The sequence below is a fragment of the Exophiala dermatitidis genome (genome assembly GCF_000230625.1).
Source record: "Exophiala dermatitidis NIH/UT8656 unplaced genomic scaffold supercont1.3, whole genome shotgun sequence".
NCBI classification, from domain to species: domain Eukaryota; kingdom Fungi; phylum Ascomycota; class Eurotiomycetes; order Chaetothyriales; family Herpotrichiellaceae; genus Exophiala; species Exophiala dermatitidis.
Window position 1 is genome coordinate 22,793 of NW_008751648.1, and position 24,009 is coordinate 46,801.

Consider the following 24,009-nt stretch of genomic DNA (forward strand, 5'->3'; position numbering starts at 1 on the left):
CTGGCGGAACTTTTTGAGGCGCGGAATATCTATCTACCTGGTAAGGTACCAACTTGAATTGGACAACCACACAGGACCCTCGAGCTACCTCTGCACCCTGCACCGAGTACCAGGGAGCTGAATTCGCAGTATCTCGTGCTTCAGTTTTACTGCCGCATATCAGACATACAGGAGCAATCAACACCACTGCAGTGCTGCAGTGGATTGCTTGGGCTGTTTCCCATTGCGGCTCCAGCATTCTCACTCCAGGTGTAACATCCAGGACAGGAGAACTGCTTAGCTGCACAGGCTCGCTCTCGGCTTAGGTCCAGTAGCTTGCTTGGCCTACTATATCCGTGCCTTCATTGAGCTTGTCGTCGTCGTGGACTGTCTGAAAAATGTCGTCTACCGATCTCCAAGCTCTCTTTTCAAACCTCAAGCCAAAGTCCCAAGATGCCTCTGCGCCTTCGCAAGATTCCGTCCATGCTCAATCTCCCAACACCAACAGCCACCAAGCGCAGCCAGCCTTTTCTTCTGTGCCTTCCGAGCATCGTCTCAGTCAGATGACTAGCAACACAGGCTCAGGCCCTGCTGTCACGGCTCAGTCTCTTTTAAATCTGCTCAACTTCGGCCCTTCGTCCGCACCCACGCCGGATGGCAACGCCAGACCTGCCCCTAATTCTGCAAGAGCCGCAAACACCCCGAAAGAGCAAGACTCCGCGGCCGCTGCAGGAGGGTCTGCCGATCAAAGATCCTCCTTGTCCGCTTCTGAATTGGTTTCGAGGTTCATGAGTCCTGCAGCGTCTGCCTCCGCAGGGAAACCGCAGACACCATTCAAAATTGAAGATCAAGGAGGAGGCAGTGGTCCGGGATCTGCCGAGAGTACTAGGGATGCTTCTCAAGATGCGCTTCTCAAGCTACTTAGCCGGGCGCATCCCGCTAACATGGCCACTGGACAGGTCCCAACTGAGAGGACAGAACCTCAAACTTCGGACACCAAACCTGACAAAGGAGTGGCAAATGCGGCGAATCCGACCAGTCCGTCGCCAATCCACTTTTTTGGCTCCGGGACCAGCGCGAAAGCCACAGCTCTTCCGACTGAGAAGTCAACAACCGACCCTTCGTCTCAAGGCCCATCCATCTTCACCTACACCAATCCATTTGAAGCCTTGAACGCTTCACGCTCACAAACCCCAAAGGTAGGCACGCCTGTCGGGCCTGGCCTTGCCGATATCCCCCAACCAAGTGTTGAGGGAGCCGATGATGGCCCTGCCGAAGCAAGCGCGGGCCCGGGGACTCGCCAGCCTGTTACTAAGAGACGAATCCTAACACCCAGGCTGCCATCCTCGACGAAGGCCAACCCCATTTCTCGAGAAGTCTCACTCTCTGCGTCTGACAGGGAGAAGAAGCCTCTTCAAAAAGTTGCAGACAAGGACGCGTCAACTTCGGCTCTCCCTCGCCCCGTTCCGGACCTTTCAGAGTCCAGCAAGCAAAGTGAGGTGCCCGCCCCAGTTCTTAGTGATGAGAGACCTTTGCAGAATGCCAACACAGAGAAACCTTCCGACAACCAAGCTGAAGGTGGGGACGAATGGGAAGACACGGAAGATTCACCGAACAAGGAGTTTGTTGCCAGAGTTGTTCCTGTGTACAATTTCCCGATCAAGCCCTTTGTATCGATTAGCCTGCAGCTTCCTTCCAATTCGGCTGTCGGCATTAGGGATGATGGAGTCATGGAAATTTCGCGGTTGAAGAAGGACTTTGACCAGTTGGACCGTTCGCTGGCTGCTGCGACTTCAAAATACATTGCGTACGCACTGGTGAAAAACGGCGGTATGCGGATCATCCGACAAGACGACGGCAGCGATCGTCAAGTATTCAAAAACTCGCATGACCGTATCTTCAATGTGGCGATGTGTACCTCCTCTACCACAGGCGCGCCTTCGGATGATCAAGCCGTGCTCGGTACAGGTGTTAGCGGCGCAGTCTACTATGCAACCCTCTCAAAGAAGGGGAATGACTTGTTCGAGAAAGATGAGCTTGATTCTGAAAGTCTTATTTTTCCGCCCTATCCACCGTCCGACGAGAACACAGCCGGTGGTGTGCTCAAGACGCGCGCAAAACGAAGCTCACGTCACCCGGAGTTCTTCGCCGTTGGAAGGGGCAAGGCAATCCACCTGATCTGGCCGTCTGCTGCGATGTCAGAGAGATATGGTGTCACTGAACACAATCGCCGTGTTGACGTTGGGAAATTCTTCCAAGAACGGGCTTTACAGATCTCCACAGGTAAAGCCGGAAAAGATTTCACATTCAGCGAAGATGACAGCTTGATCGTATCCTTGGACAAGACAGGAAGACTACGATTTTGGGACATTCGAAAACTGATCGACGAGCGCACTACAACCACAGCACGTTCTGCAGATGCCACTGTCGATGTGCCCTTATTGTCGCTTTCCACAGCCTCGCCGGCCGAGAAATCATGGCCTACTTCTGTCTTGTTCGTTGATAAGGCTCGCCCTTACGTTAAAGGCGGCCCGCTTCGTTACGTTCTGGTCGGGTTGAGACAGAATCACACTCTTCAACTTTGGGATATTGCGCTCGGTAAAGCCGTGCAGGAGCTGAATTTCCCACACGAGAACGAGACAGATGCCATCTGCAGCGTCAGTTACCATGCCAATAGTGGTATCATCGTGGTCGGCCACCCAACTCGGAACTCACTCTTCTTCGTGCACCTCTCAGCGCCGCGTTATGCTCTAAGTTCATCATTGTCCCAGGCGGCCTACATTCAGCGGATCGCAGCGAAGGATCCCGACCTACCAAAACCGGACTCTACCGTGTGTATGAGTGGGATCCGCGAGATCTCGTTCGCCGGGAGGGGCGAGTTAAGAAGTGTTGAACTTTTGCCAATTTACAGAAGCTCTGAGGCACAGAAAGCCGTCGACATAACAACGCCACTGTTTGAGCTCTACATTGTTCACTCGAAAGGTGTCACTTGTCTGAACATCACCAAAGAAGATCTAGGCTGGAACTCCGAAAGCAAAGTTGTCCGCACCGTTGACGCCGCAAAGGAAGGACTGTTGACCCTGAAAGAGTTGAGGCTTGGTAGTGTCATCGAGGAAGGTAGCCGAAGTAGGAGTCCTGTCGAGGAAGTGCAGCAGCCGGCCAAGACGTCCAAGAAGAAATCTGGCAAGAAAGGCGCTGCTCCCGCGGAGCGTGCAGATGCCGACTTGATTGATAAGGATGTCCCGAAGACTGCGTCTGCGCCGGCCCAGGGCAACAGTGTCGAGTCTACTGCCGACGCTGCCAATGGCGACAGTTCAATGGCAAAGGAAAGCAAGAAGATTAAGAAGAAATCTCAACAGCACACAGAACCTGCTGTTACAGACAAACCGACCCTACGTACGGCGTCCCCTACAAGGAAGTCATCCCAGAGCTTGGAAGCTCCTTCTGGGACTGGTGTGACGGGTCCGGCGACAACATCGGCTGAGCAGGACGCTTCAGGCGCGGCCGAGGCCGCGGACAAGAATGACGCAGTTACGGTCGGCATCTCGGGCGATTGGCTGGACAAGGAGCTGAAAAAGGTCGAGCGGTCTGTGTCAGCAGAGTTCCGCAAGGAATTGAACCTTTTATATCAAAACATCCAAAACGATCGTGTGTTACAAGATGCATCATCAGTGGCACGACAGGAGGCTCTGCTTCGACTAGTCTCTACCACACTGACCAACAATGTCGAGAAGGCCCTGTCTCGTATCCTCGCCGCGCAGATGCACCAGTCTGTGGTCCCAGCGTTGACCACTGCCACTGTTCAGGCTGTTAGCAATCAGGTGGGCGAAACTGTCACCAGATCCCTTCATTCGATGGTACCGCGCGAGCTGGGCGTACAGCTACCTGTAGCCATCGACACTGCACTGCGAAGCCCTCAAATGACTCGAAGCATCGCGGAAACAATATCCCAGCGGATCTCTCAACAAACCGAAGCTCAGCTTGCGGATATTCTACAGAAGGAGGTTGTTCCCGCTTTTTCGACTCTTGCAATATCGGCTGCCGAGAAGGCAGCATCAGAGGTCGAAGTTCGACTCAGAAACGAGATCCGCCAGCTGGAAACCGAGAGACGACACGACATGACTAGACTGGAAAAGCTTGGGCAAGTCCTTCAGGCTACGGCAGAGACTTTGCAGCAAATGTCTAACACCCAGGTTGCTTTCCAAGGCCAGATTCTCAAGGACCGTCGGCAACTGGCGCAGCATGTAGAGGCCGACTCACCAGCAACGTCGCGCCAGGTATCGACCGCACGCGCGACATCGTCCCCACAGGCTGTTGTCCGACCAACGCCTCAGCGACCCAAGACAAGGGAGGAACTTGAATTGGAGGAAATCAGCCAGCTGATGAACGAAGGCCGCTACGAGGAAGGCTCGGTTAGGTGGCTCCAGTCATCTCAGCCAGCGGAGCTGTTCGACAGACTCTTCATCCACTTTACCCCCGAGTACCTTGCTACAGACGTGTCTCCGCTTATTGCATTCTCAATTGCAGTGACGCTGGGTAACTCTTTAGCAACCAACACTGCCCGTCGGCTCGAATGGATTTCTGCTGCCTTCAATGCTGTCGACCTCTCTGTAAGTGATTACTTGCTACCGAACTTTCTTAGCCCTTGGAAGTTACTAACATCTAAGCCTACCCAGGACCCGGAGATTGCCGACCTAGCACAGCACGCACCATCCTTATTAAGTTCGCTTATTCAGAGGCTGGAAAGTTTGTACATGGCCATTGCCGAGCGTGATCCCAGAGATCCGGCCTTGCAAATCATGCCCATAGTATCCAAGAAGGCAAAGGACATGAGGGCATCTTTGTTAAGCACTGCTGGACGCCCTGGGGTCAATCAAGGATACTGAGTCAAGTGGATTTTGGGAAAACTCGCTGCCAGCTCATGGTGACTAGATAGGAGAGTCTTACAATCTTCGATCGTGGGGTATGGAGAAAGCGTGCCGATATGGGGTAGGTTGGTAGCTTGGTCGTCTACTTCAATAGTCCTCTTCCAACAAAATGGCCTCAGTGTCTGAGTATCGAATTCAATTTGCAGCAGATTGTCCAGAAGGCTAGAGGCTTTCCGAAAAAAAAAAGAAAAAAAAAGAAAGAGATGCCCGTCACATATAAGAACAGCTAACCCCGCCCGGGGAGAACAGCCGAGTAAAAAGTCCACGTTATCGTACCACAGACATTGTGACAACTCTCCAGAATCATGTGGTTTTTAGGCTACCGCAGGGGAGTCAATAATGTCCACCGTGCCAGGTTTCGGCGGCGCTTTCCTCGCTCTCGACGCTGCTCGTGCTCGGGTTTCTTTTCATTATGTCGGGCAAGGACACCTTTTCCCCTCTCTGGATTGCTTTCTCGATCTCGCGTCGTCGCCGCTTGCCCAATCTGCAATTGGCGGTATATACGCGGCTCTTCTTTTCTTGGGAACAGAAGCCGCCGGTCCAGAAACTATCGCCCTCGCACGTGTTACCAAAAAGATCGAGGACGAGGACAAAGAACACCAGCGCACAGGTAATGGAGATGAGATCCAGGGACGAAAGGGAGTCTGAGTCTGCGAGAGGGAGACACATGATGATGACAGCCGCGCCAACGCGAATGGCCAGTCGGGGACGTTTGCGGAGTCGGGCATTAGGCAGGCGTTTATGGATGTGACAGAAGGATATCACTGCCATTGAGATGAGTGCAACCCCTAGTCCACAGCAGTAGAACCATCGAAGTGGTTTGGGGACGACCGGGGCGCTTCTCGCCTCGTACTGCTCTCCCAGATCTTCCGGGTTGGCATCAGCGCAGTCGTGTGCCAGGACAAGCTGCGACAGCGTCGCTGCTGCCAGCACGTATCCCATGATAAACGGGAGATGAGCCATTGTCCAGACTGTGCTGCTGATAGCATGACGTCGGATAGCGTGAACATGAACGCGGTAAGCATCGATTTCGAAATAGATCCTTTAAGACAAAATATTACTATTATTGGTTGCAGATATTCGACAGCAGACGAAAGAAGCTTCGGATATAAGGGTATTTACCTACCAGTTAAAGGTGAACGCTTGGATCAGACCAAGGACTCCTTTGCCAAAGAAGGCGTGGATCCCAAATGAAGCTCTTGACTGAAACAGGATGGTAAGGATGGAGTAGCCAAAGACCTGTGGTGGAGACATGTTAGCAGCTCTACTATAGCAGCCTCACAACCAGCAGCCTCCGAGAGCTATTATTTACCAGTGACACAAATGCATTGTTGCGCTCCACACGGTGCTCAATGTTGATGGCCGGGAAGAACTCAAAGTACCTTGCAACGGGCTTGAGAATTCTCCGGCGGTCCGCATTCTTCACGAGATAGATTAACAAGACGCCGCCGAGTGCGTCGAATGCAAGGCCAATGAAAATCAGTGCCAGCTGATCGGGCCAGTCCACCTGTATGCTGGCAATCCAGACTACGGAAGAGACCAGAACCATCATGGCCATGGCCACCATGGTCCCGCGTATATTCGGTAGCAGAATGCCCGTGCCCACGTACCACACGGCGGCAAAGAGTCGCTGAGCAACGTAGAAGGCAATGGCGGATGTATACGTTGATTCGAACACGTAAGCAATGTTTATCGTGAAGCCAAATAGGCAAACGAGATAGAAGATGACGCTGAGTCGGTGGAAGATGTCGTCAATCTCGAAATAATTCACGATCAAAGACAGGTCGCTCCAAATCCTCCATCCGATATTGAAGATGATGATGAAATGGAGCAGAGACAAGCCGCCGGCATGTTCGACAGCTCTCTCTCCGACAATATCGATGACTCCGACATAGACGAGATCGACGAAGAGCTCGAAGGAGGCGACCTCGCCTGCCTTGGCCGACCTCCAGAGCAAGCCCTTGTGGAAATATTGGCGGATGGCAGGCCGGCGCACAAGCTTGAGAGCTTCAGTGCTACGATCTTCATGCTTATCGCGGGCCGAAGTGTGACCGCCATGGAAGGAAGCTGTCTCAGAGTTGTCGTCTTTCGTCCTCAGATGTGCCGAGTACCCATATCGGTCAAAGGACGCATCAAGCGAAACAGCGTGGGCCGTGATTTGGTGAATTTCGGCGGCCAGTGTGTCCAGTTCCGCTTTGACCTTCTCGATGTCGGCATAGACACTCCCATGTTGCTCCTTTAGCTCCCGACTCTTCGCTTCTTGATACGAGTGTAGCTCTCTGATAGCCTCAAGGTGCTCAGCTGACCCCTGGAGGACGACATCAAACTCGTCAACCGTCTTGGCGCGCGATAACTCTGTTCTCTTTTTCTCCATATGCTCGGGGGAACTGCAGATATGTAATGTCTTTCCTGTATGGGGATGTACAAACTCGAGGAGACGTCTCCCGCTAGCATGTGCACGGTGAAAATCATGACCGTGGCTTCCATTGTTTTCCAGGTCATCCACGCCTGTCTCCAGGTCTGAGTCTGGTGAGAAACTCATGTGCCTCAACAGTGACGAGTCCAAGGGGACGCTGCCGTAGACAGCCCGTATACAACTCAATGATAGTGATGTGGTGCGGTTGCCAGCATCGAAGAGGGCTAATTTGGAACAAGACACGAGGAGCAATAGAGGTTGGAATGGAAATAGGCTCCTTTTTGAGGGATGGCCCATGCCGTCTGAATTAAAGTTGCTGCTGACTGGACGATGGTGGTCCGGGTCAGATACGAGCGTGGGACAGGGGAAGTCCACCACTAAGCTGGTGTGGGAAACCGGTCGTTAGTCAGCACATCTGCCCAGGTGTCATGAAAGGGCCCGACACGGGGGAGCCGCAGGCAAATCATTTTGAGACTCCAACACACAGATCCCAGGATCGAGGGCATATCCTATGCAGGATTGGGTCAACTGAAAGAAAAAAAAACCAATGACTGTGCGACCATTGTGTGCCGTGCCTTGAAACAAAGGGACGAAAGAGAGCAAGAATTGGCAATCTGTATTGGAAGCCTATCTGCCTTATTTGATGGTTAGCACAATATGCTCCAGCAGCGAAGAGGAGCAGCTATCATTGTACATGACCAGCAAGGACCAGGCACCGACCTATACATCTGCTGTTACTGCAACGAGAGCGCATGATCCTGGTAGCCATGCCCTAGCTCCAGTCGAGGCCCGAAAATAGAAATCATAACGACGCATTCAGTTTATGTGTTGGACGATACCGCGGGTTGATATCGACCATAGCCAAACAAGTGCTTGTAAAAGCCATCGTAGTAGGAATGCTTCAAACTGGTGGAAGAGAAGCCATAACTGGGAGGAGATGCGCCAAACCACAACAACGGGAGACCTGCTTGCTGAACGCTAGAATCTTTGGATGGCATGTCACAACTAATGCCGGCTGGAAAAATGAAGTCATCTATCGTTCGTTTTGGTCTTTCGTTTCGCTGTTGGGGGCACGACCTGCGATTTCACCAGCACAGTCTCATCTGAGATCGGTGGTGCCATGACGTGTCCGTCCAACCCTGCATCATCACCACGCTTCCGCTTCTTGGGCTGCTGTGTTATGGTCCCCGCGTCTTCACTGACCGTGTGGTCGGCTGTAGCTGTTGGCCGAGTGCCGGGAGGTGTGGGGCGCTTCTGGAAACTCTCGAGGAGAATAGTAGCCTCCTTTCCAATTTCTTCGACGTCAAACTCCTCTGGTTCTTCGTCGGCCTTTCCACTGCCGTTCCATTCTTGCAGGCGTCTAGATCTATCTCGATTCGATCGTTCAACTGTTGAGTATGGCGGCCGTTGTGCTGCTGACGGAGTCCTAGTGAAAAGGACGGATGCCGATCGGGCCCTTGACCCTGGCGACGGTGCATGTGAACCGTCCTCCTTAGAGAGCTCAGTGAGTAGGGTCTCGATCTGGTGCTCGATCTCGCCTAATCTTTTCTCTGTTGAGGCGCTCAGGGTTGCAACCTGTTGCGCGGCCCGCTCATGTGAGTCTTGAAGCCTTCTCACGTCTGCGACAACGTTGTCCCGCGTGTTGCAGAATTCGCTCGCGAGGGATTCGTACTCGGTTCCGAGCTCAATTTTCACACGCTTGAGCTCTTCTCGAACGTCCTCCAAAGGCTGGTGTTCCTTTTCGGTAGGACGTTCCGCCTTTGTCTGGGTATGTTCCAGCCTTTTCCAGAACCGAGTCATCTCTTCTTCGACTTTGTCGATTTTAACCAGACCTGCCTCAAACTTGGGAAGGACTGGGTTCACTAGGCCTATCATTTGCCGTGCAAGAGACTCACTGGTAAGGTTGTCGAAGCGATGAGTCTGCCATTGAATCATATGGCTGTGCTTTTCCAAACCACTCTGGAGTTTGCGAAGATCAGCCTCGAAGGCGCTGAGCTTGGGAATCAGACCAGCTACACCGTTGAGGGTCTGAAGATGCTCGCGCGATAAAGAAGGGGTGGATGGCCGGTCTTCCAAGGCTTTCTGCACCTCCATGACTTGTTGATGCAGATGGTCGATCCTGTCGCTCAGGTCCTGGTTTATGTCCGCAATCTCCTCTTGAATGAGTTCATCGCGAGCCTTGTTTTCGCGGGCAGTACCGGATGTGAACTTGTCAACCCTTTCAACAAGTCCCTCCACCTGGGCCTGAAGGTTGCTATTGGCGCCTTTTGCGAGGACGGAAACCTCGAGCTTAAGTCCAGAGACTTTATTCTTCAACGACTTCCAGTCACATATGTGGCTTTCTAGTGAATCCTCTAAGTGTTGAACGCGATCCGACGACCCCGCTAATATCTGTTCCAGACTAGACATCTTTCTCTTGAGAGTGCTTGTCTCGTCCACGGTACTCTCAAGGGCCTCCTCAATGGTCGTAAACCGATCTCGCCAATCTGTAAGCTGAGGAACAGGCAATTCAACCTTAGCAGGGTTCTCATGTGTTTTCATATCTTTTTGTAAGGACCCCAATTGACCTTCAGCATGCTCCAATTGTGTCTGCAGGTTACTGAATCTCAAATTGTTGCTCTTTCGTAGGGCTTCCACACCATGTGAGTTGTGTTCGAGCTCTTCTAGACGGGCTGTCAACTGTTGAATCCGCTCTTTGGACTCCTGAATGTCTCGGTCGAGTTTACCCCCGTTCGTCGATGAAGTTTTCGCTTCTTGATGTACCGTGCGGAGTTCCTGTTCCATGGCTTTGATCCTCTCTTCTAAGGCGTCTACACTTCTTCGAAGAGCCTCGTTCTCCTGCTTTAATCCCGGTACATTGTCTTGTAGGGTGCCAACATGCTTCCGTAGTGTATCATGCTTGTTGGTCAGATCAGCGAATTGAGCAGAATGTCGGCGGAACTCTGCATTCCTGGTAGCCTGCAGAGAGCGAAAGGATTCAAATTCCTGGCGTAGCTTGCGTACCTGAGCAGTGTCAGCCCCTGCCCCGGTGGTGCATTTACTCAAAGTCTGCAACAACAGTGCCACAAGTTCGGATGTTGTGGTAATTTCGGCTTCGATATTTCTGCGCGCCTCCTGCTGGGAATGCTCGTAGTCCACATCCACCTTTTTCTGCTTTTCCAAAGCGTGTTCGACGAACACGGGAAATTGAGAGTAGGATCGTTGCGCGCGCTCGTACTCGACTTGGGCTCTTCGGGATTCTGCTTGCATACGATCCCGCCTCCGTTTTGAGAGGCTGCTGTCAACAGCAGTGGAAACGAAGGTACCAAGTGCCTTCTCAAGGGCAGTCGCATCGGATAGTGTGAGCTGGGCTACCTGCGGCTTAGTAAGGCTGCCCTGGGGCGTATGCATCCCGGATGCTGATGTTCCTTCAGTTCCGAGATAGTCGCCTCCTCCATGAGCGTGACTGTGCCCGCGCGAAGCGGTCGTATCCGCGATGTTGAGCGATGAAGTCTTGACTCTTAGCCGGGGGTCTTTTGCGACATGTGTATCGGCAGAGGGGGAAAGCGGCTCTGAATTGCCTCCTTGCATATTAAGAGAAGCACCATTGCCTTGATTTTCTTGGGGCAAGACCATCATAAGCGACCCGATGCAGGGACTGAGCCTGGTGAGAGACCTGGCAAAGAGAGTGTAATGAAGTTAATGTGGCCCCTCAAGCGTGACGACCGCCCCGAATGCGGCGCCAGCAATCTCAAGCAGGTACTTGCGGGCATTTGAAACCGGAGTGAATGGAGCATATGGCTTCTAAGGCCACAGAAATACGACTCGAGAATGCACTGAGAATTACGAAGACAAGGACTGGCATGGCTTTTTGGGTGCGCAATGCAATGCGGCGAATGTACAATGTACCATGGTAGGATCCAGTTCTATTTTGGTAGGTAGGTGCAGTGGTGGTAGAAGTCACCTGCAGTGCCAGTGGTGGTTGTAGCATGTACGCTAAAAATTTAGGTACTGCCACTGCAAGGGCGACCCGCACCGAGTACTTGTTAGCCACTGCAGTCTAGGACTCGAGTCTTAAGAATTTAGTGTCACTAGAGCGAGGCTCGTAGCAGCCGAGTCCGACTAAAGAAAGTTCCCCGAGGCCTGTAATTCCTCGCGCGTGAAGTGCCAGTCGTCCTGGTCGCGCTCCTGGACATGCAAACGGTCGAGCATCATATGAAAATATCTCATTCTGTATCGTATCGTACCCTCAGATGCGCCTGATACCTTGACACTGGGCGCCACTCCCCTGAAGTGCCTCTTCACAACGACAGCATACCTTCCAATATGGCGGCTGTGAGTTTTACATCCTGTATGACGGTCACTGAGGACTAATTGGGCAACAGCCCATAACTACCGTTTCGGAGACCCGTGAGGTCCGCGGACTCAATCTCATTGCTGCGCACTCTCACATCCGCGGGTTGGGGGTGGACCTGGCAACACTCGAGCCCCGAGGTTCGTCCCAGGGCCTAATCGGACAAGAGAAAGCGCGGAAGGCAGCCGCCGTGATTCTGCAGATGGTCAAAGATGGGAAGATCGCAGGGAGGGCGGTGTTGGTTGCTGGGCCTCCCAGCTCTGGGAAGACGGCCTTAGCTCTGGCTATGGCACAATCTCTAGGCCCAGATGTGCCCTTCACGATGCTTGCCTCATCTGAAATCTTCTCCCTGGAAATGTCCAAGACCGAAGCCCTTACTCAGGCCTTTCGCAAGTCCATTGGCGTACGTATCAAGGAGGAGAGTGAGATCATCGAAGGAGAAGTCGTGGAGATCCAGATTGACAGGAGCGTGTCTGGTGTAAGATCTGAACCAGGCGTCCCTCCTTGACAACTGCTGACGATAAGGCAAGGGCAATAAGCAGGGTAAACTTACCATCAAAACTACCGACATGGAGACCGTCTACGACATGGGCACTAAAATGATTGACTCCATGACCAAAGAAAGAGTAATGGCTGGAGACGTCATTTCAATCGACAAATCATCCGGCAAAATCACCAAGCTGGGCAGATCATACACCAGATCGAGAGATTATGATGCGATGGGCGCAGACACCAAGTTTGTGCAATGTCCCGAAGGCGAACTTCAGGTTCGAAAAGAAGTGGTTCATACCGTATCTCTCCACGAGATAGATGTCATCAACTCCAGAACTCAAGGATTTCTTGCATTATTTTCCGGGGACACGGGCGAGATACGAAGCGAAGTGCGTGACCAGATCAATACAAAGGTCGCCGAGTGGAAGGAGGAGGGGAAAGCAGAGATCATTCCAGGAGTCCTTTTCATTGACGAGGTGCACATGCTGGACATTGAATGTTACTCATATATCAACCGAGCATTGGAAGCGGACCTTGCGCCGATTGTCATCATGGCGAGCAACAGAGGCAACACGCGCATCCGAGGGACTAATTACAACTCGCCCCATGGCCTACCCCTGGACTTTCTCGACCGCGTTGTCATCATCAGCACTCAACCGTATTCGCCCGAGGAAATCTCCCAAATTCTTGCCATCCGAGCTCAGGAAGAAGAGGTTGACTTATCGGCGGACGCCCTAGCCTTGCTCACGAAGATTGGTCAGGAATCGGGTCTTCGCTATGCCAGCAACATCATTACCACGTCGACTTTACTGAGTCAAAAACGGCGTGCCAAGGAGGTTAGCATTGAGGATGTTCAACGAAGTTACAAGCTCTTCTATGATCCGGCGAGATCTAGTAGGCTGGTGAATGAATTTGAGAAACAATTCATCAGTGAAAATGGGGAGGTCAGTTTTGTCCTGAATGGCACCAACGGCAACACCAGCGACGCCATGGATACAGCTTGAAAGTCGCAATTTCAATAATGGACAGTTTCCGGCTTTTACAGGCTGCTTGATCTGCCTGCTTTCTTCCTTGGTCAAGAGTGCGTCGCAAGTCGTCGATTTGGCCTCAGTCAGTGGACCAGGACGCCCGCAATCGGATTGGACGGGCCCAGCAAAAGCTGTAGCCAATATGCCAATGCAATGCTGCTAGCACACCTTTCATGGTTACGATGGGGTGCACCCGCGGCTACCTTTCACTGCAGGAGCACATAATCCTTTCCAGCTGATATGATTCTTTCTAACCACTTGCACAATATTGACCTGGTGGCGGCTCTTGCTACGATGAGGCCGTCTGAGATTGAATCGGCGTTACACATCACAACTTAGTAGTGATGCCCTGCGCTCGACAACCCTTCGGCATTGGACCGGTTCCACGACTGGCTTCCATGGATCAGGTATATGGCAAATCTCGTCCTCCCCAGAAGGAAAATGCGGCAACAGTTGCTGTGTCTACCTGTGTTGGGGGCGGAGGGTTCAGCTCCGTCTTTGCGGGCAGACATGGAACCCAAAACAGGCAATTGCACTGAATATGCTACTGTACTTCCATAGCAGCAACAGGCATTTCCTCTGGATCCACAATATTTAGAGCAGAGCAGATGAGAAATTCAAGGCTTTCCATGGCTGTATTCTGGCCTTCCCCCCTTAGACGGAGTCAAGAGGAGCGCTAGTTGCTGGTACGGCTTCTAGTAGTAATAAGCGATCTCGTCAACGGCAGTTCTTCTAGAGTGTATCACCCGGGCTTATGACCCCGTCATCCGAAACTCCACGTGGACCTCATTTGATATACTGCAGCTATGGCCTATGGGCCAACGAGACATTCAATATCAGCGGACACTGCTAGCAACGGAATGGCGCCCATGTTCTTCCCCTCGATGGCAGGCTACCCATGTCAAGGAAGATGGGGAAATATCGCGCTACTGGTTTGTCTACTACAACACCCTTCGAAATTCATCCAGGAAAATAGCCGGATGACCACTGAGATTCCAGAAGCGACAAGTCTAGCAGGTGCCCAGAATAAAGTTTGGATAATCAACCTCTGAAGCTACACCGTCACGGCAAGATCCATGACAAGCCGGGCCCCAGAGGTCGGCCATAAGAGCCTAGAACGGGACGGCAGATGGTCGTCCTTCTTAAGCCTACAAGGGCCGTCTCATGCAATAAAAACAATGCGACGATGCTGCTGTGTCCGAGTCCCTTCCCCTGGGAACCCAGCTGGGCAGTTCCAACGAACTTCGTTCAGTAGCTGTCGATGATGGAAGAAGCGCTCCGAGACAAGCCTCAAAGGTCCGAGGTTGAAGCCGTGGAAGGGCCTGTATCGCAACCTCGCTATGGACACTTGGATCACTTGGAACATATCCCGCTGGACCTCGACGACCCGCACAGAGCGGCCATCGAAGATAACCCCGAAAAGGCTGAAACGCTAACCTGGACAACTCTGCTCGCAGTGGCGGTAAGCTAGACTGCAGATCCAACCTGGATCGTGGTCAACCGAGTACTAATGCCATGCATCAAGTCTTTGTCGTTCTCCTATGTATGTCCTATCTCTTGCGGCTTCGTCCTTGTCACCGGGATCCTCGTCCCCATCGGTACCGACCTTGGCGATACGGAAAACATTTCATGGATTGTTGGCGGGTGGTCCATTGCCTCCTCCGTCAGCTTTTCTATGGCGGGAGCCATCTCAGACATTTTCGGCAGGAGATGGACCATAGTATCAGGCGAGATCCTTGCGATCGTTGGATCAGTACTGTCTCCCCTCGACTCGTATGTGAGCGCTATGCTTACGGCACACAGATTGTTGCGGCAACTGCCAATAGCACCCTCACAGTGGCGGCGGGCTCTACTGTCATAGGGTTCGGGTGTGGAATCATCTTCGTCTCGTATGCGGGCATCCAAGAACTGGTACCCAATAAATGGCGAGGCTTGCTCGGCCTCACGGAATGTGCCATGACCATACCTTGGGCGGCAGCAGGGACGCTCATCGCAACGTCTCTAAACTCGGACACGGCGGCTCGGTGGCGGTGGTGCTACTACATTGGCATCATCTACGGTGTCTTAAGTATGGTTGGCACACTTCTCTTCGTAAGTGGCACAAATTCTCGCGATCTGGGAGGATACATGGGAGGATACACGAGGGAGCTTCGTTCGTCCATGCGCGGCAGCACCCGTTGTTGTCCAGCTTGTCTAGTCTATCGTATATGCATAGGGCTGAAACCTGACCTGCTGCAGTATTTTCCGCCTTCTCGGCCACAGTACGATTGGGACAAGTCTCGCTGGCAGGAAATGAAGGAGATCGACTACATTGGTTTCTTGCTCTATACTGCTGGGCTAACCATCTTCCTGATCGGGCTGACGTGGGCGGGTACCGACGCACACCCTTGGAATGCAGCTTCAACTGTTGCTCCTATTGTGGTAGGCATATGCACTCTCCTGGCATGCTTTGTCTATGACTTCACCCTGGCCAAGCAGCCTTTCTTTCCACTCTCTCTGTTCCGACAGGTACGCGAGTTCACGGTGCTTTTGGTTGTCGTCTTCGTCGCGGGTAGGTACCAGACCCGGGCGCTCAAAAAAAAAAAAGGATTCTGCAGGCTAATTTCGACAGGGGCGGTGTTCTATTCTTTTGCTGGACTTCTTCCCCAAGGCTCGCTGTACATGTTCACCAAAGATCCCATCCAAATCGGCGTGATTGCATTGCCAAACGGCATCGCTCAAGTGATCTTTGGTGGTCTGGCTACGCTTGTCATGGGCAAGGTCGGCCATTTGAAGCTACAAGTCGTCGTCATGTTGACGGTACAGACGGTCTTTGTGGCCGCATACTCCGGCGTGGTGCCCAACAACCGTACGGGCTGGACGACTTTTCAATTCTTTGGCATGGGCCCATTTGCCTTGATCACTCTCCTATGCTATGTGATAGCGGGACTGAATGTTCCATTGCGCCATCTCGGACTAGCATCTGGCTTGATTGGGACTTTCCGCAGCGGAGGAGGCAGCGTGGGGAATGCCGTCTTCAACACCGTCCTTCATGGAGTCGTCAAAGAGCAAATCCCTGAGAAGATGGCACATGTCGCGAGCGCGTATGGATTGTCCTCAGAGTCACTCGGCGCTGTGACCTCGGCCGCGGTGCAGAACGCACAGGGAGTACCGGGCGCCTTTGAGGGGATCCCTGGGATTACCCCAGCAATCGAGCAGGCGGCGGCCACAGCCATTAGAGAGGCCTACGCGGTCGCTTTCAAGCGGGTTTTCTGGGCTTCTATACCTTTTGGAGTGCTTGCCATCATCTGCGCATTATTTATCAAGGACCCTTCTCAATACTTGACCAACCATACCGCTGTCCGGATGGAGAAAGAAGGCGTTCTGGGACAGTCCTCAGCGGGACACAGGCGGGGCCATCCTTCGGACGAGGAGATGGATTTTGAAACGAAGGGACATGTCTGAGTGGCCAGAATGATGTGATTGGAATTCCTGGCTGGCTCCGGATGCCAGCGAATTTTGAACGAGTTTTGATACTCTGCTGTCAATCGCCCTTTCCACTACATACTGGGGCTTCTAAAGGCAGCAAATCAGGGATAGCCGGCACGATCAAAGACTCATTTTGTAATGTCTGGAGCGATTTTCAGGTGAAATATAGGTACCTACTTCGATGCCTTGAGAGTGAGGATAATTATACTACCCCCATCTAGCCGGCGATGAAGTGTCTCAATACTTTGTAGGAGGCCGCAGTTCACAGCGGAACAACAATAATCCGGTCATTCGCCTGCACCCTGCACTGCACTACTACTTCCTACTAGTACTGACTACAACAATTGGATTCGAATGAAAAAGCGCTCAATGAGGCAACACGATTGGAGGATTTCCATCGCCTTTAAAACTTTGGATCTAATTCAATCGTGAATCAACCTCAGCGCTTCAAGTTCTTTGCAGTTGTCGCCGGGCTTGTACATAATTGTTTTTGATTCTCTTATTGGCGGGAGGCGTTGTGGTTCGCACTGGTTGCAGTCTCTCTCAAGTTCTGCAGCGAAGGCTGAGGCGTGCAGTGTGATTCAAGTTCTTCATTTCTGCGCTTGCGCCTTCCGTTTCGTCCAGCTGGCCCGCTGCGCACCTGGCCTACTACTACTAGTATCACGACGACAACAACGGACTGCGACTTCATTGTACTGTCATTCAAGTTTCAGACTGCGCTCAGGCTGCACTGATAACAATTGAACTTGAAAGGAAGGTAGCAGGGCAGTCGCCTTAGACTCTCAAACGGCAGTCGCGACTTCCTACTTCCTACTTCCCATCTCTCAACTCTCATTTCAACCTCTCGCGTTCTGCACCACACTCTGCATTCGTTCTTCTCCCGCAGACCATGCAGACACTCCTAACCACACTCCCAAACCATGGCGGAACCAGTCCCAGTCCCCTTCCTTGAGCCGTTGAAGACTCTGCACGAGACTCGGTCTGACGAGGAGTTCGGTGAGTTGCTGTCGTGGTGACCGGTGTCCGCGTTGCTGACTTACTCCGCCAGTGCGGGCCTTTGTCGTGGAGATCCCGGCAAAACTGACAAGCAAGGCTCTAAGGTACGGGCGTTTCCCCCAAACTTTGCGTGTGACTAGGGGCAATTGAAGCTGACAACTCTGACCAGCATTGTCAAACCCATCATCCCATCCGGCGGCAAGCATCCTTCTTTCAGCCATCTCCGGCGCCTCTGCACGCTGGTTCACTTACCGCTGGATCTGGCATGGCGCCGTGACTATGACGCCAGGGGTCTTCAGACCGTCTTCCTCTTGTTGCCCAATACCGTTGTCCCTTGGGAGGACATAGAAGCTACGCTCATGCCACACATCGATGTTGAAGGCCTGCCACGCTGCTTTGATGCCGTTGTCCCTCGGTTTGCTCCTCTGAGTGCTGAACAGGCTGCCCTTTGGAGTGAACGTTATTGGCCATCCATCTTCAACCCTGCCGCTCAGGTCGTCCAAGATGCTCCACCCCTTCATCAACTTCGCCGGGTACGCACGGCCCTGGAAGTCCCGATGGCGGACAAGTACATACAACTGGCTTTTCAGGCTGCAGCTGAGGCTCACGATGCCGGTCACGGGCGTGGTGTCGGAGCCGTCGTCGTTGATCCAGAAACAGGTGCGGTAATGGCGGTTGCTGGTGATGCCCGCTGGTGGTCAGAAGACCCAAAAATCCACAAGTCCTTGATGGCAAATCATGGGGAGGGAAGACCAGAATATCATGCCGCCATGCGGGCCATCGCCATGGTTGCCAACAAGGAACTCCGCCGACGTATCAAAGCCGGGTCGCACAACAAATTCTTGGCCACCTGCTCCGAAACTCCTTCTGGTCAGGCTGTGACGTCCATCGAAGCGCGCTACGAAGATGATGACAAGGTCCTTCGCGATCTGACAAATGGGCTTCGCAACGTCACACTGGTTGACCACGATTCTCTCCCTGAAAAGCAATCGGAATCTCGCAGCGAAGGCTACCTCTGCAGTGGTCTCGACCTCTATCTCACCCACGAACCTTGTGTCTGCTGTGCTATGGCTATGATCCACTCTAGATTCAGGGCCTGCGTCTTCGCCCGGAGAATGCCTCGAAGTGGCGGGCTGTCCGCCGAAACTGGGGAGAAAACGCTAGGCTATGGTCTTTTCTGGCGCCGAGAACTCAACTGGAGGGTAATGACTTTCGAGCACACCCGCGCCATGACCCTGAAAGGCGCAGATCGAATCGACAAGGACATATTCCATGCTTAGGAAGTCAATTATCCGGAATATCAGGCATCATTTTCAGGCGAACTCGGCCACCCTGGTCCAGTCTCCGCCGTTTTTTCTACGAAACTCAACCGCTTCACCAAAATAGCCGGCATCATTCCACTGCTTCATGGTGTCGCGGTTGTACGGTCCATTGATGGCACCGCCGTCTCTGGCATCAGTCCACCTGTACTCCCACATCTGTTCCTCAGAGCCATCAGCAGGAGATTCGTCTGTGTCGGGTGCCGGAGGATCGGTCCATTCTTCACCGGTCTCCCTTTGATACTGTCGAATGAGCAATTCTCTTTCAGCATCGTAAATCTCTGGCTGACCTCTGGTCAACAAGATGTCGGCCGCTCCCGTAATCATTTCGATCTTCTCCTTCCTGCTCTTTTCGGCTGCGTCGTCTTCTTCGTCCCCAGCATGCTCGGCAGGTGGCTCATGTTGCCTCCTGGTTTTTGTCTTTGTTTGCCATTTACGTTTCTTTTCTTTTCCCTTTCCGAGTCGAGCAAGCGCTTCAAGCACCGTCTCTCCGCGTTCTAACTGAGGTATCAATACAGCCAGCACCTGCGATGTCGGCTTTGCGTCGTCTTCGAGGGCACGTTTTCTTCGCTCTTCCTCCCGCTTATCGGCGGCTTCCTTGGCTTTCCGCATGGCCTTTTTCGATACGCCCTCTAACCAGATATCGTGTTTGGCGTCCGGATCGGCTGCTTTACGAACGTAGTTGCCCTGGTCGTCAAATCGGCCTTCTTCTTGTTCGGCGCGCATGTTAAAGGCATCGAGTTTAGGAGCATGTGATTTCTTGGCTCCAGCACCCAGCTCTGGGTCGAGGTCTCCTGTACTTGCTCGTACCTCATCGTCTACCTCACTTTCACTGCTGCTTTCCACCTCGTCGTCTTGTGCTCTTGACTTTCCTTGTCCACTACCATTGAGACTGAAGTTTGCAGAAACATGACCGCCACTCTTGGACGACTTGACCTGTCCCTCAATTTCATCTTCATCTAGGAACCGCACGGCTTTTTTGTTGCCTCCTCGCCTTCCAGCATCGCCCTCGGAGTCATCTCCATCTTTTAGGTCCTCGTCCAGTTCCGCAAACATGTCATTTGTTTCCTCCTCTTGCGATTTGGCGGATTTTGCCTTGGCCTTGGCGTCTGCGCGTGCGTTGAAATTGTCATTGTCAGAGTCGGAGTCGTACCCGTCGATGTTGACTGCCCCTCGGCGCACTTGTTGCCCACGGGTGCCGATAACGTCCGCTTCGAGAATGTCGTCGTCTTCAGGCGCGTCGGGAGCTAAAGCCGAAGGATTACGGACGTCGAAGCGCGGCTTCTTCGTAGGCTGGCCGTAGAAATCCTCATGATCCCGAGTGCGGACAAAGTCCTCTGCTGCTCGTTTCGAGCGCCCCGAATTCCACGACATGCCGGATTCGCATTCACCAAACGAAGGGAGCCAGGCTTTGGTGGTTGAGCAACTGTCAACTGCTTGAGTGGTAAATTCGAGAAGAAACTCCCAGGAGCTGAGACGGATGGCGTACCTAGGTAGTGTGCAGTGCAGTGGTGGATGTGACCTCTAGTAGTAGTAACGGAACTCGCTCTAATCCAAGAGCAGTAATCACAATAATTAAGTGGCGGCGACGTCAGAGGCTGCAGCCTCATCTTCTCCGAGTCCATCGTTCACTGCAGTGCATACCTAATTGTAGGTACTGGCACTGCACTGGGACTGCAGCCGGACGACACTTGATTTGAGCAACATCCGCTGTTTGCACAGATACCGCTTCAATACCACTGCTTGTCTCTTCTTGACTTCAAGTCGATGCCTATGTCCTCTGTCTTTCCCGTGCGTACTGCCCTGATTGCCGGAAAGATCCCGCTAGACTGCACCAGGAGAATCAACCTCTGCCACTCCCCTCTACGCCCGCTTCATCCCCGGATTTCCCTGTCTACGACTACCGCCTAAGTTTTCGTACCCTCGAGTTGAGCCGCAGTAGAGGACAAGATTTGCGTTGTAACCTCCCTGTACAGCCGTCATGGTACGTCCCCCTTCGTCGCCCCGCACACTCTTACTGACCACGCTCAGTCGTACTATCAAGGAGACATGATCGGCTATCCGTCGTTTATGCGCGGCGCGCCTCCTGTGGGCATGTCCATGCGTCGCTTCGATGAGTACTACCGGTGTTACCCGGTGGTGATGATGAATGGCCCAGACCGGAAGAGCGTGAATTACGGTGGGAAAGTCTTCTTGCCTCCCTCGGCGCTGGACAAGTTGACCAAGTTGCACATTGCATATCCCATGGTCTTTGAGCTTGTGAACGGAAACGCGGGAAAGAAGACGCATGCAGGTGTTCTGGAATTCATAGCAGAAGAAGGGAGAATATACTTGCCGCAATGGGTATGCCTCTGGCCGTTGCCCCGCGGACCTTGCTGATGACTTGGGCGCAGTTAATGAGAACTCTCGAGCTCGACCCGGGAGATCTTGTACAGATCAAATCGACCGACCTGCCACCCGGAAAGTTTATCAAACTACAACCTCAGTCACCCGCTTTCCTAGACATTTCCGACCCCAGAGCTGTACTCGAAAACGCCTTCCGAAATTTCTCCTGTCTCACCAAAGGCGACGTTTTTACCTTTGAATACAATGATCAAACGTACGATATTGCTGTGCTGGAGATTAGACCGGACACGGAGTCGCATGCCATTGTGACAATGGAAACGGATCTGGAAGTCGATTTCGCGCCGCCAGTCGGTTATGTCCCCCCAGAGCGGACGAGTGGCACCAGCACCCCAAGAAGCGGTGTTGGAAAGCCTCATGGAGGCCCCATCCACTTTCAAGGAACAATGGCCCAGTCGATCAACTACGCAAGCATTGCGCCTTCATCAACGACTGCCGAGGCCGGCGCGCGGGCGGTTTCATCGAACTTCCTTTATGGCGGGCACAAACTCAATTCCAAGAAGGGCTCCAAAGCCCCAACACCGAATGCTTCTACCCCTGTTGCAGGTGCGTCCACTAATGCTCCGGCAGCGGCACTCCCGCGTCGCGGTAATGGACCCCAGCCACTCCGGCTACCACCGAACAAGCTCTTTTTTGGCTTCGAGATCAAGCCCTTGCGGAAGCGGAATGAAAATGGTGAGCCTGTGCCGCCTGATGAGGTGAAGCCACGGTTCCAGGGACAAGGCCAGACACTGAGAGCCAAGAAGCGGACTGCAGGGACAGATAGTGGCGTTAACAGCGACGTCGAAACGAAAGCCAAAGGCAAGGCTGGTTCAGGAGGCAAAGGGCGCCCGCCGAGTTGAAGAGGACACTGGCGCGCATCCACGACCTGTTTTCAACCAGCATGGGCGGCGACAGGGCCCTTCGATGAGCATGCATTTTGAAGGGGAGAATGAACCAGCATCGATAGCCGTCCAGAATCAGGCAGCGTGGTCTGAGCAAGCGTGTGTCCGTAGGAAGCTGAAGGTGCTCTCAAGCAGTCGTTCCAGCCTCTACTTCCAGACCTGGCCTGAGCAATGGCATGCCAGATAAAACAAGCATGGCAAACTCGGAAGCAGTACCAGGGAACCTACCAAAGCAGGTAGCTGACTACCTCCAATACTACTAGTAGGCGGGGAAGCATATTGACAAAGCGATAGTAAGATTAATAACGACGTCCATCACGGAGACAGCGACATGACCGCGACAAGAATTTGCTGTTGCTGTTCGAATTGGCGACGACTGGCAAGGCTGAGATTCCATGACCTGTCCCGGCTACATACCCATTACTATTAGTAAATACCTATACTAGTATTTCAATCCGGCAATGGCGCCCTCCGGTATCTGTTCAGGCGATTGTCATTGTGCAGCTTCGGAGGCTGTAGATACCTTTGTTCACGTTGACCTCGCATGGATGCGTTCCAAGTCTTCTCCGGCCAACCCATCAAAGCCACTCTTCACCAGCTGGTCGATGGCCTCCTCGATTGGCACCTCGCCCTCAATCAAGTCAAACCAGCCCCGTGTGTCGTCTCTTGCCAGGAGGGCAGCGGCAACAGCGGCCACATCTTCACGAGGGACACTCCCGCGGGCAGGCGTCTTGCCCAGAGTAACTCGGCGTGTTCCGGGCGCATCCGTCAACGTCCCCGGTCGGAGGTTGATGGCTTGGAACTTCCTATCGCCACTGTCCCAGCGCTTCTTCGCCAAAGCCTCAAGGTGCTCGTCGGCCTCCACTTTGGCCTGGTAGTAGTGCGGAAGAACATTGTGATTGACGTGGTCTGCCGCCTTTCTGTCCTCGTCCGTCCACCAGGGCGCATAGCCTCGACGAGAGGCGATGTAGGAAACCATGAGGAACTTCGAAATGCTGGGTGTTGCCAGCGAAGCACTTATGTACGCCTTGGCCGCAATCATGTCAACAGCCCGGGTCCGGGAGGGGCCTCCTTTTCCGCCGGCACCTAAAAGTCTCGTCAAAAAGACAAATCAGGGAGTATTGCGCTCCGTGACACTCCTACCGGCAGACCACACCACAATGTCCGGGTTGACCTTGTCCAGCACCCGTTGGGCTTGAGCTGGTTCCTGGACATCTTCCAGACTATCCACTAGCACGTCGATTTTACCGGGCTTATCTTTTCCCAGAGCGAGGATCTCGGCCTCATGCTCGGGATTCCGCACCAGGCTGGTGACGTGCCAACTCTTTGCGAGCAACATCGGCTGCAGAAGAAGAGAGACTTTCCCATGGCCGCCCAGGACCAGGACCCTTGGAGCGGAAGTTGCCATCTCTGAGTGTGGCCGCAAGTCACTGCAGCGAGCTGTGTCTGTATTGTCAATCTCAAGTCTGACCAAAGTTCGCATCAAGACCACAGAGACAAACAGACAGCCGATGCCTCCGGGAAGGGGGGTGGGTTAATTCACATGCTGATGGTGCAATAAGGGACGTCACCCGCCGGACTTCTTCCGTTCGAGATCAAAGTTGTGCTTCGAGTCCATACGATCCATCGTAGCACATCAACCGTCGGTTTTCCGCAGTGCTACAAGCTACCTATGTATTCCTGCGTACCCCTAAAGGTGGTCCCCATTCCGCTGATACTCTACGTTGCTGGCAGATGCTTTTGTCAACTTCGAACAGCCCCCC

At 53.1% G+C, this 24,009-nt stretch overlaps 9 protein-coding genes across 10 annotated transcripts; 5 read left to right on the forward strand and 4 right to left on the reverse strand.

Annotated features, from left to right (window-relative positions):
• The first annotated feature begins 44 nt into the window (after positions 1–44).
• On the forward strand, positions 45–6,244 carry HMPREF1120_03005. 2 transcript variants are annotated; one of them, XM_009157055.1, is made up of 2 exons: positions 45–4,589; positions 4,647–6,244. In XM_009157055.1, exons 1-2 carry the CDS (start codon positions 378–380, stop codon positions 4,863–4,865), a joined length of 4,431 nt encoding a protein of 1,476 aa, XP_009155303.1. In that variant the 5' UTR covers positions 45–377; the 3' UTR covers positions 4,866–6,244. The 2 variants fall into 2 exon arrangements, with proteins under 2 accessions (XP_009155303.1, XP_009155304.1); XM_009157056.1 differs by having other exon boundaries at positions 4,656–6,244.
• On the reverse strand, positions 5,241–7,281 carry HMPREF1120_03006 (uncharacterized protein; the record flags this gene model as incomplete). The annotated part of the gene is made up of 3 exons (XM_009157057.1): positions 5,241–5,949; positions 6,034–6,146; positions 6,220–7,281. The coding sequence occupies 3 exons, from the start codon at positions 7,279–7,281 to the stop codon at positions 5,241–5,243; spliced, it is 1,884 nt and encodes a 627-aa protein (XP_009155305.1).
• Positions 7,282–8,352: 1,071 nt separating this feature from the next.
• HMPREF1120_03007 (uncharacterized protein) lies at positions 8,353–10,941 on the reverse strand (the record flags this gene model as incomplete). The annotated part of the gene is made up of 1 exon (XM_009157058.1): positions 8,353–10,941. One exon carries the CDS (start codon positions 10,939–10,941, stop codon positions 8,353–8,355), a length of 2,589 nt encoding a protein of 862 aa, XP_009155306.1.
• A 687-nt stretch (positions 10,942–11,628) lies between these two features.
• Positions 11,629–13,152, forward strand: HMPREF1120_03008 (RuvB-like helicase 2; the record flags this gene model as incomplete). The annotated part of the gene is made up of 3 exons (XM_009157059.1): positions 11,629–11,637; positions 11,688–12,134; positions 12,187–13,152. The coding sequence occupies 3 exons, from the start codon at positions 11,629–11,631 to the stop codon at positions 13,150–13,152; spliced, it is 1,422 nt and encodes a 473-aa protein (XP_009155307.1).
• A 1,285-nt stretch (positions 13,153–14,437) lies between these two features.
• Positions 14,438–16,620, forward strand: HMPREF1120_03009 (uncharacterized protein; the record flags this gene model as incomplete). The annotated part of the gene is made up of 5 exons (XM_009157060.1): positions 14,438–14,638; positions 14,702–14,929; positions 14,980–15,267; positions 15,415–15,727; positions 15,788–16,620. 5 exons carry the CDS (start codon positions 14,438–14,440, stop codon positions 16,618–16,620), a joined length of 1,863 nt encoding a protein of 620 aa, XP_009155308.1.
• Positions 16,621–16,964: 344 nt separating this feature from the next.
• HMPREF1120_03010 (tRNA-specific adenosine-34 deaminase subunit Tad3) lies at positions 16,965–19,237 on the forward strand. The gene is made up of 3 exons (XM_009157061.1): positions 16,965–17,640; positions 17,693–17,744; positions 17,810–19,237. The coding sequence occupies exons 1-3, from the start codon at positions 17,565–17,567 to the stop codon at positions 18,918–18,920; spliced, it is 1,239 nt and encodes a 412-aa protein (XP_009155309.1). The 5' UTR covers positions 16,965–17,564; the 3' UTR covers positions 18,921–19,237.
• HMPREF1120_03011 (uncharacterized protein) lies at positions 17,114–20,660 on the reverse strand. The gene has a single exon (XM_009157062.1). It carries the CDS (start codon positions 20,331–20,333, stop codon positions 18,954–18,956), a length of 1,380 nt encoding a protein of 459 aa, XP_009155310.1. The 5' UTR covers positions 20,334–20,660; the 3' UTR covers positions 17,114–18,953.
• Positions 20,530–24,008, forward strand: HMPREF1120_03012 (uncharacterized protein). Its single transcript, XM_009157063.1, has 3 exons — positions 20,530–20,943; positions 20,991–21,302; positions 21,353–24,008. The coding sequence occupies exons 1-3, from the start codon at positions 20,941–20,943 to the stop codon at positions 22,202–22,204; spliced, it is 1,167 nt and encodes a 388-aa protein (XP_009155311.1). The 5' UTR covers positions 20,530–20,940; the 3' UTR covers positions 22,205–24,008.
• Positions 21,256–23,937, reverse strand: HMPREF1120_03013 (uncharacterized protein). The gene is made up of 2 exons (XM_009157064.1): positions 23,390–23,937; positions 21,256–23,332 (listed from the first exon to the last, which is right to left on the reverse strand). Exons 1-2 carry the CDS (start codon positions 23,727–23,729, stop codon positions 22,776–22,778), a joined length of 897 nt encoding a protein of 298 aa, XP_009155312.1. The 5' UTR covers positions 23,730–23,937; the 3' UTR covers positions 21,256–22,775.
• Position 24,009: the final 1 nt, after the last annotated feature.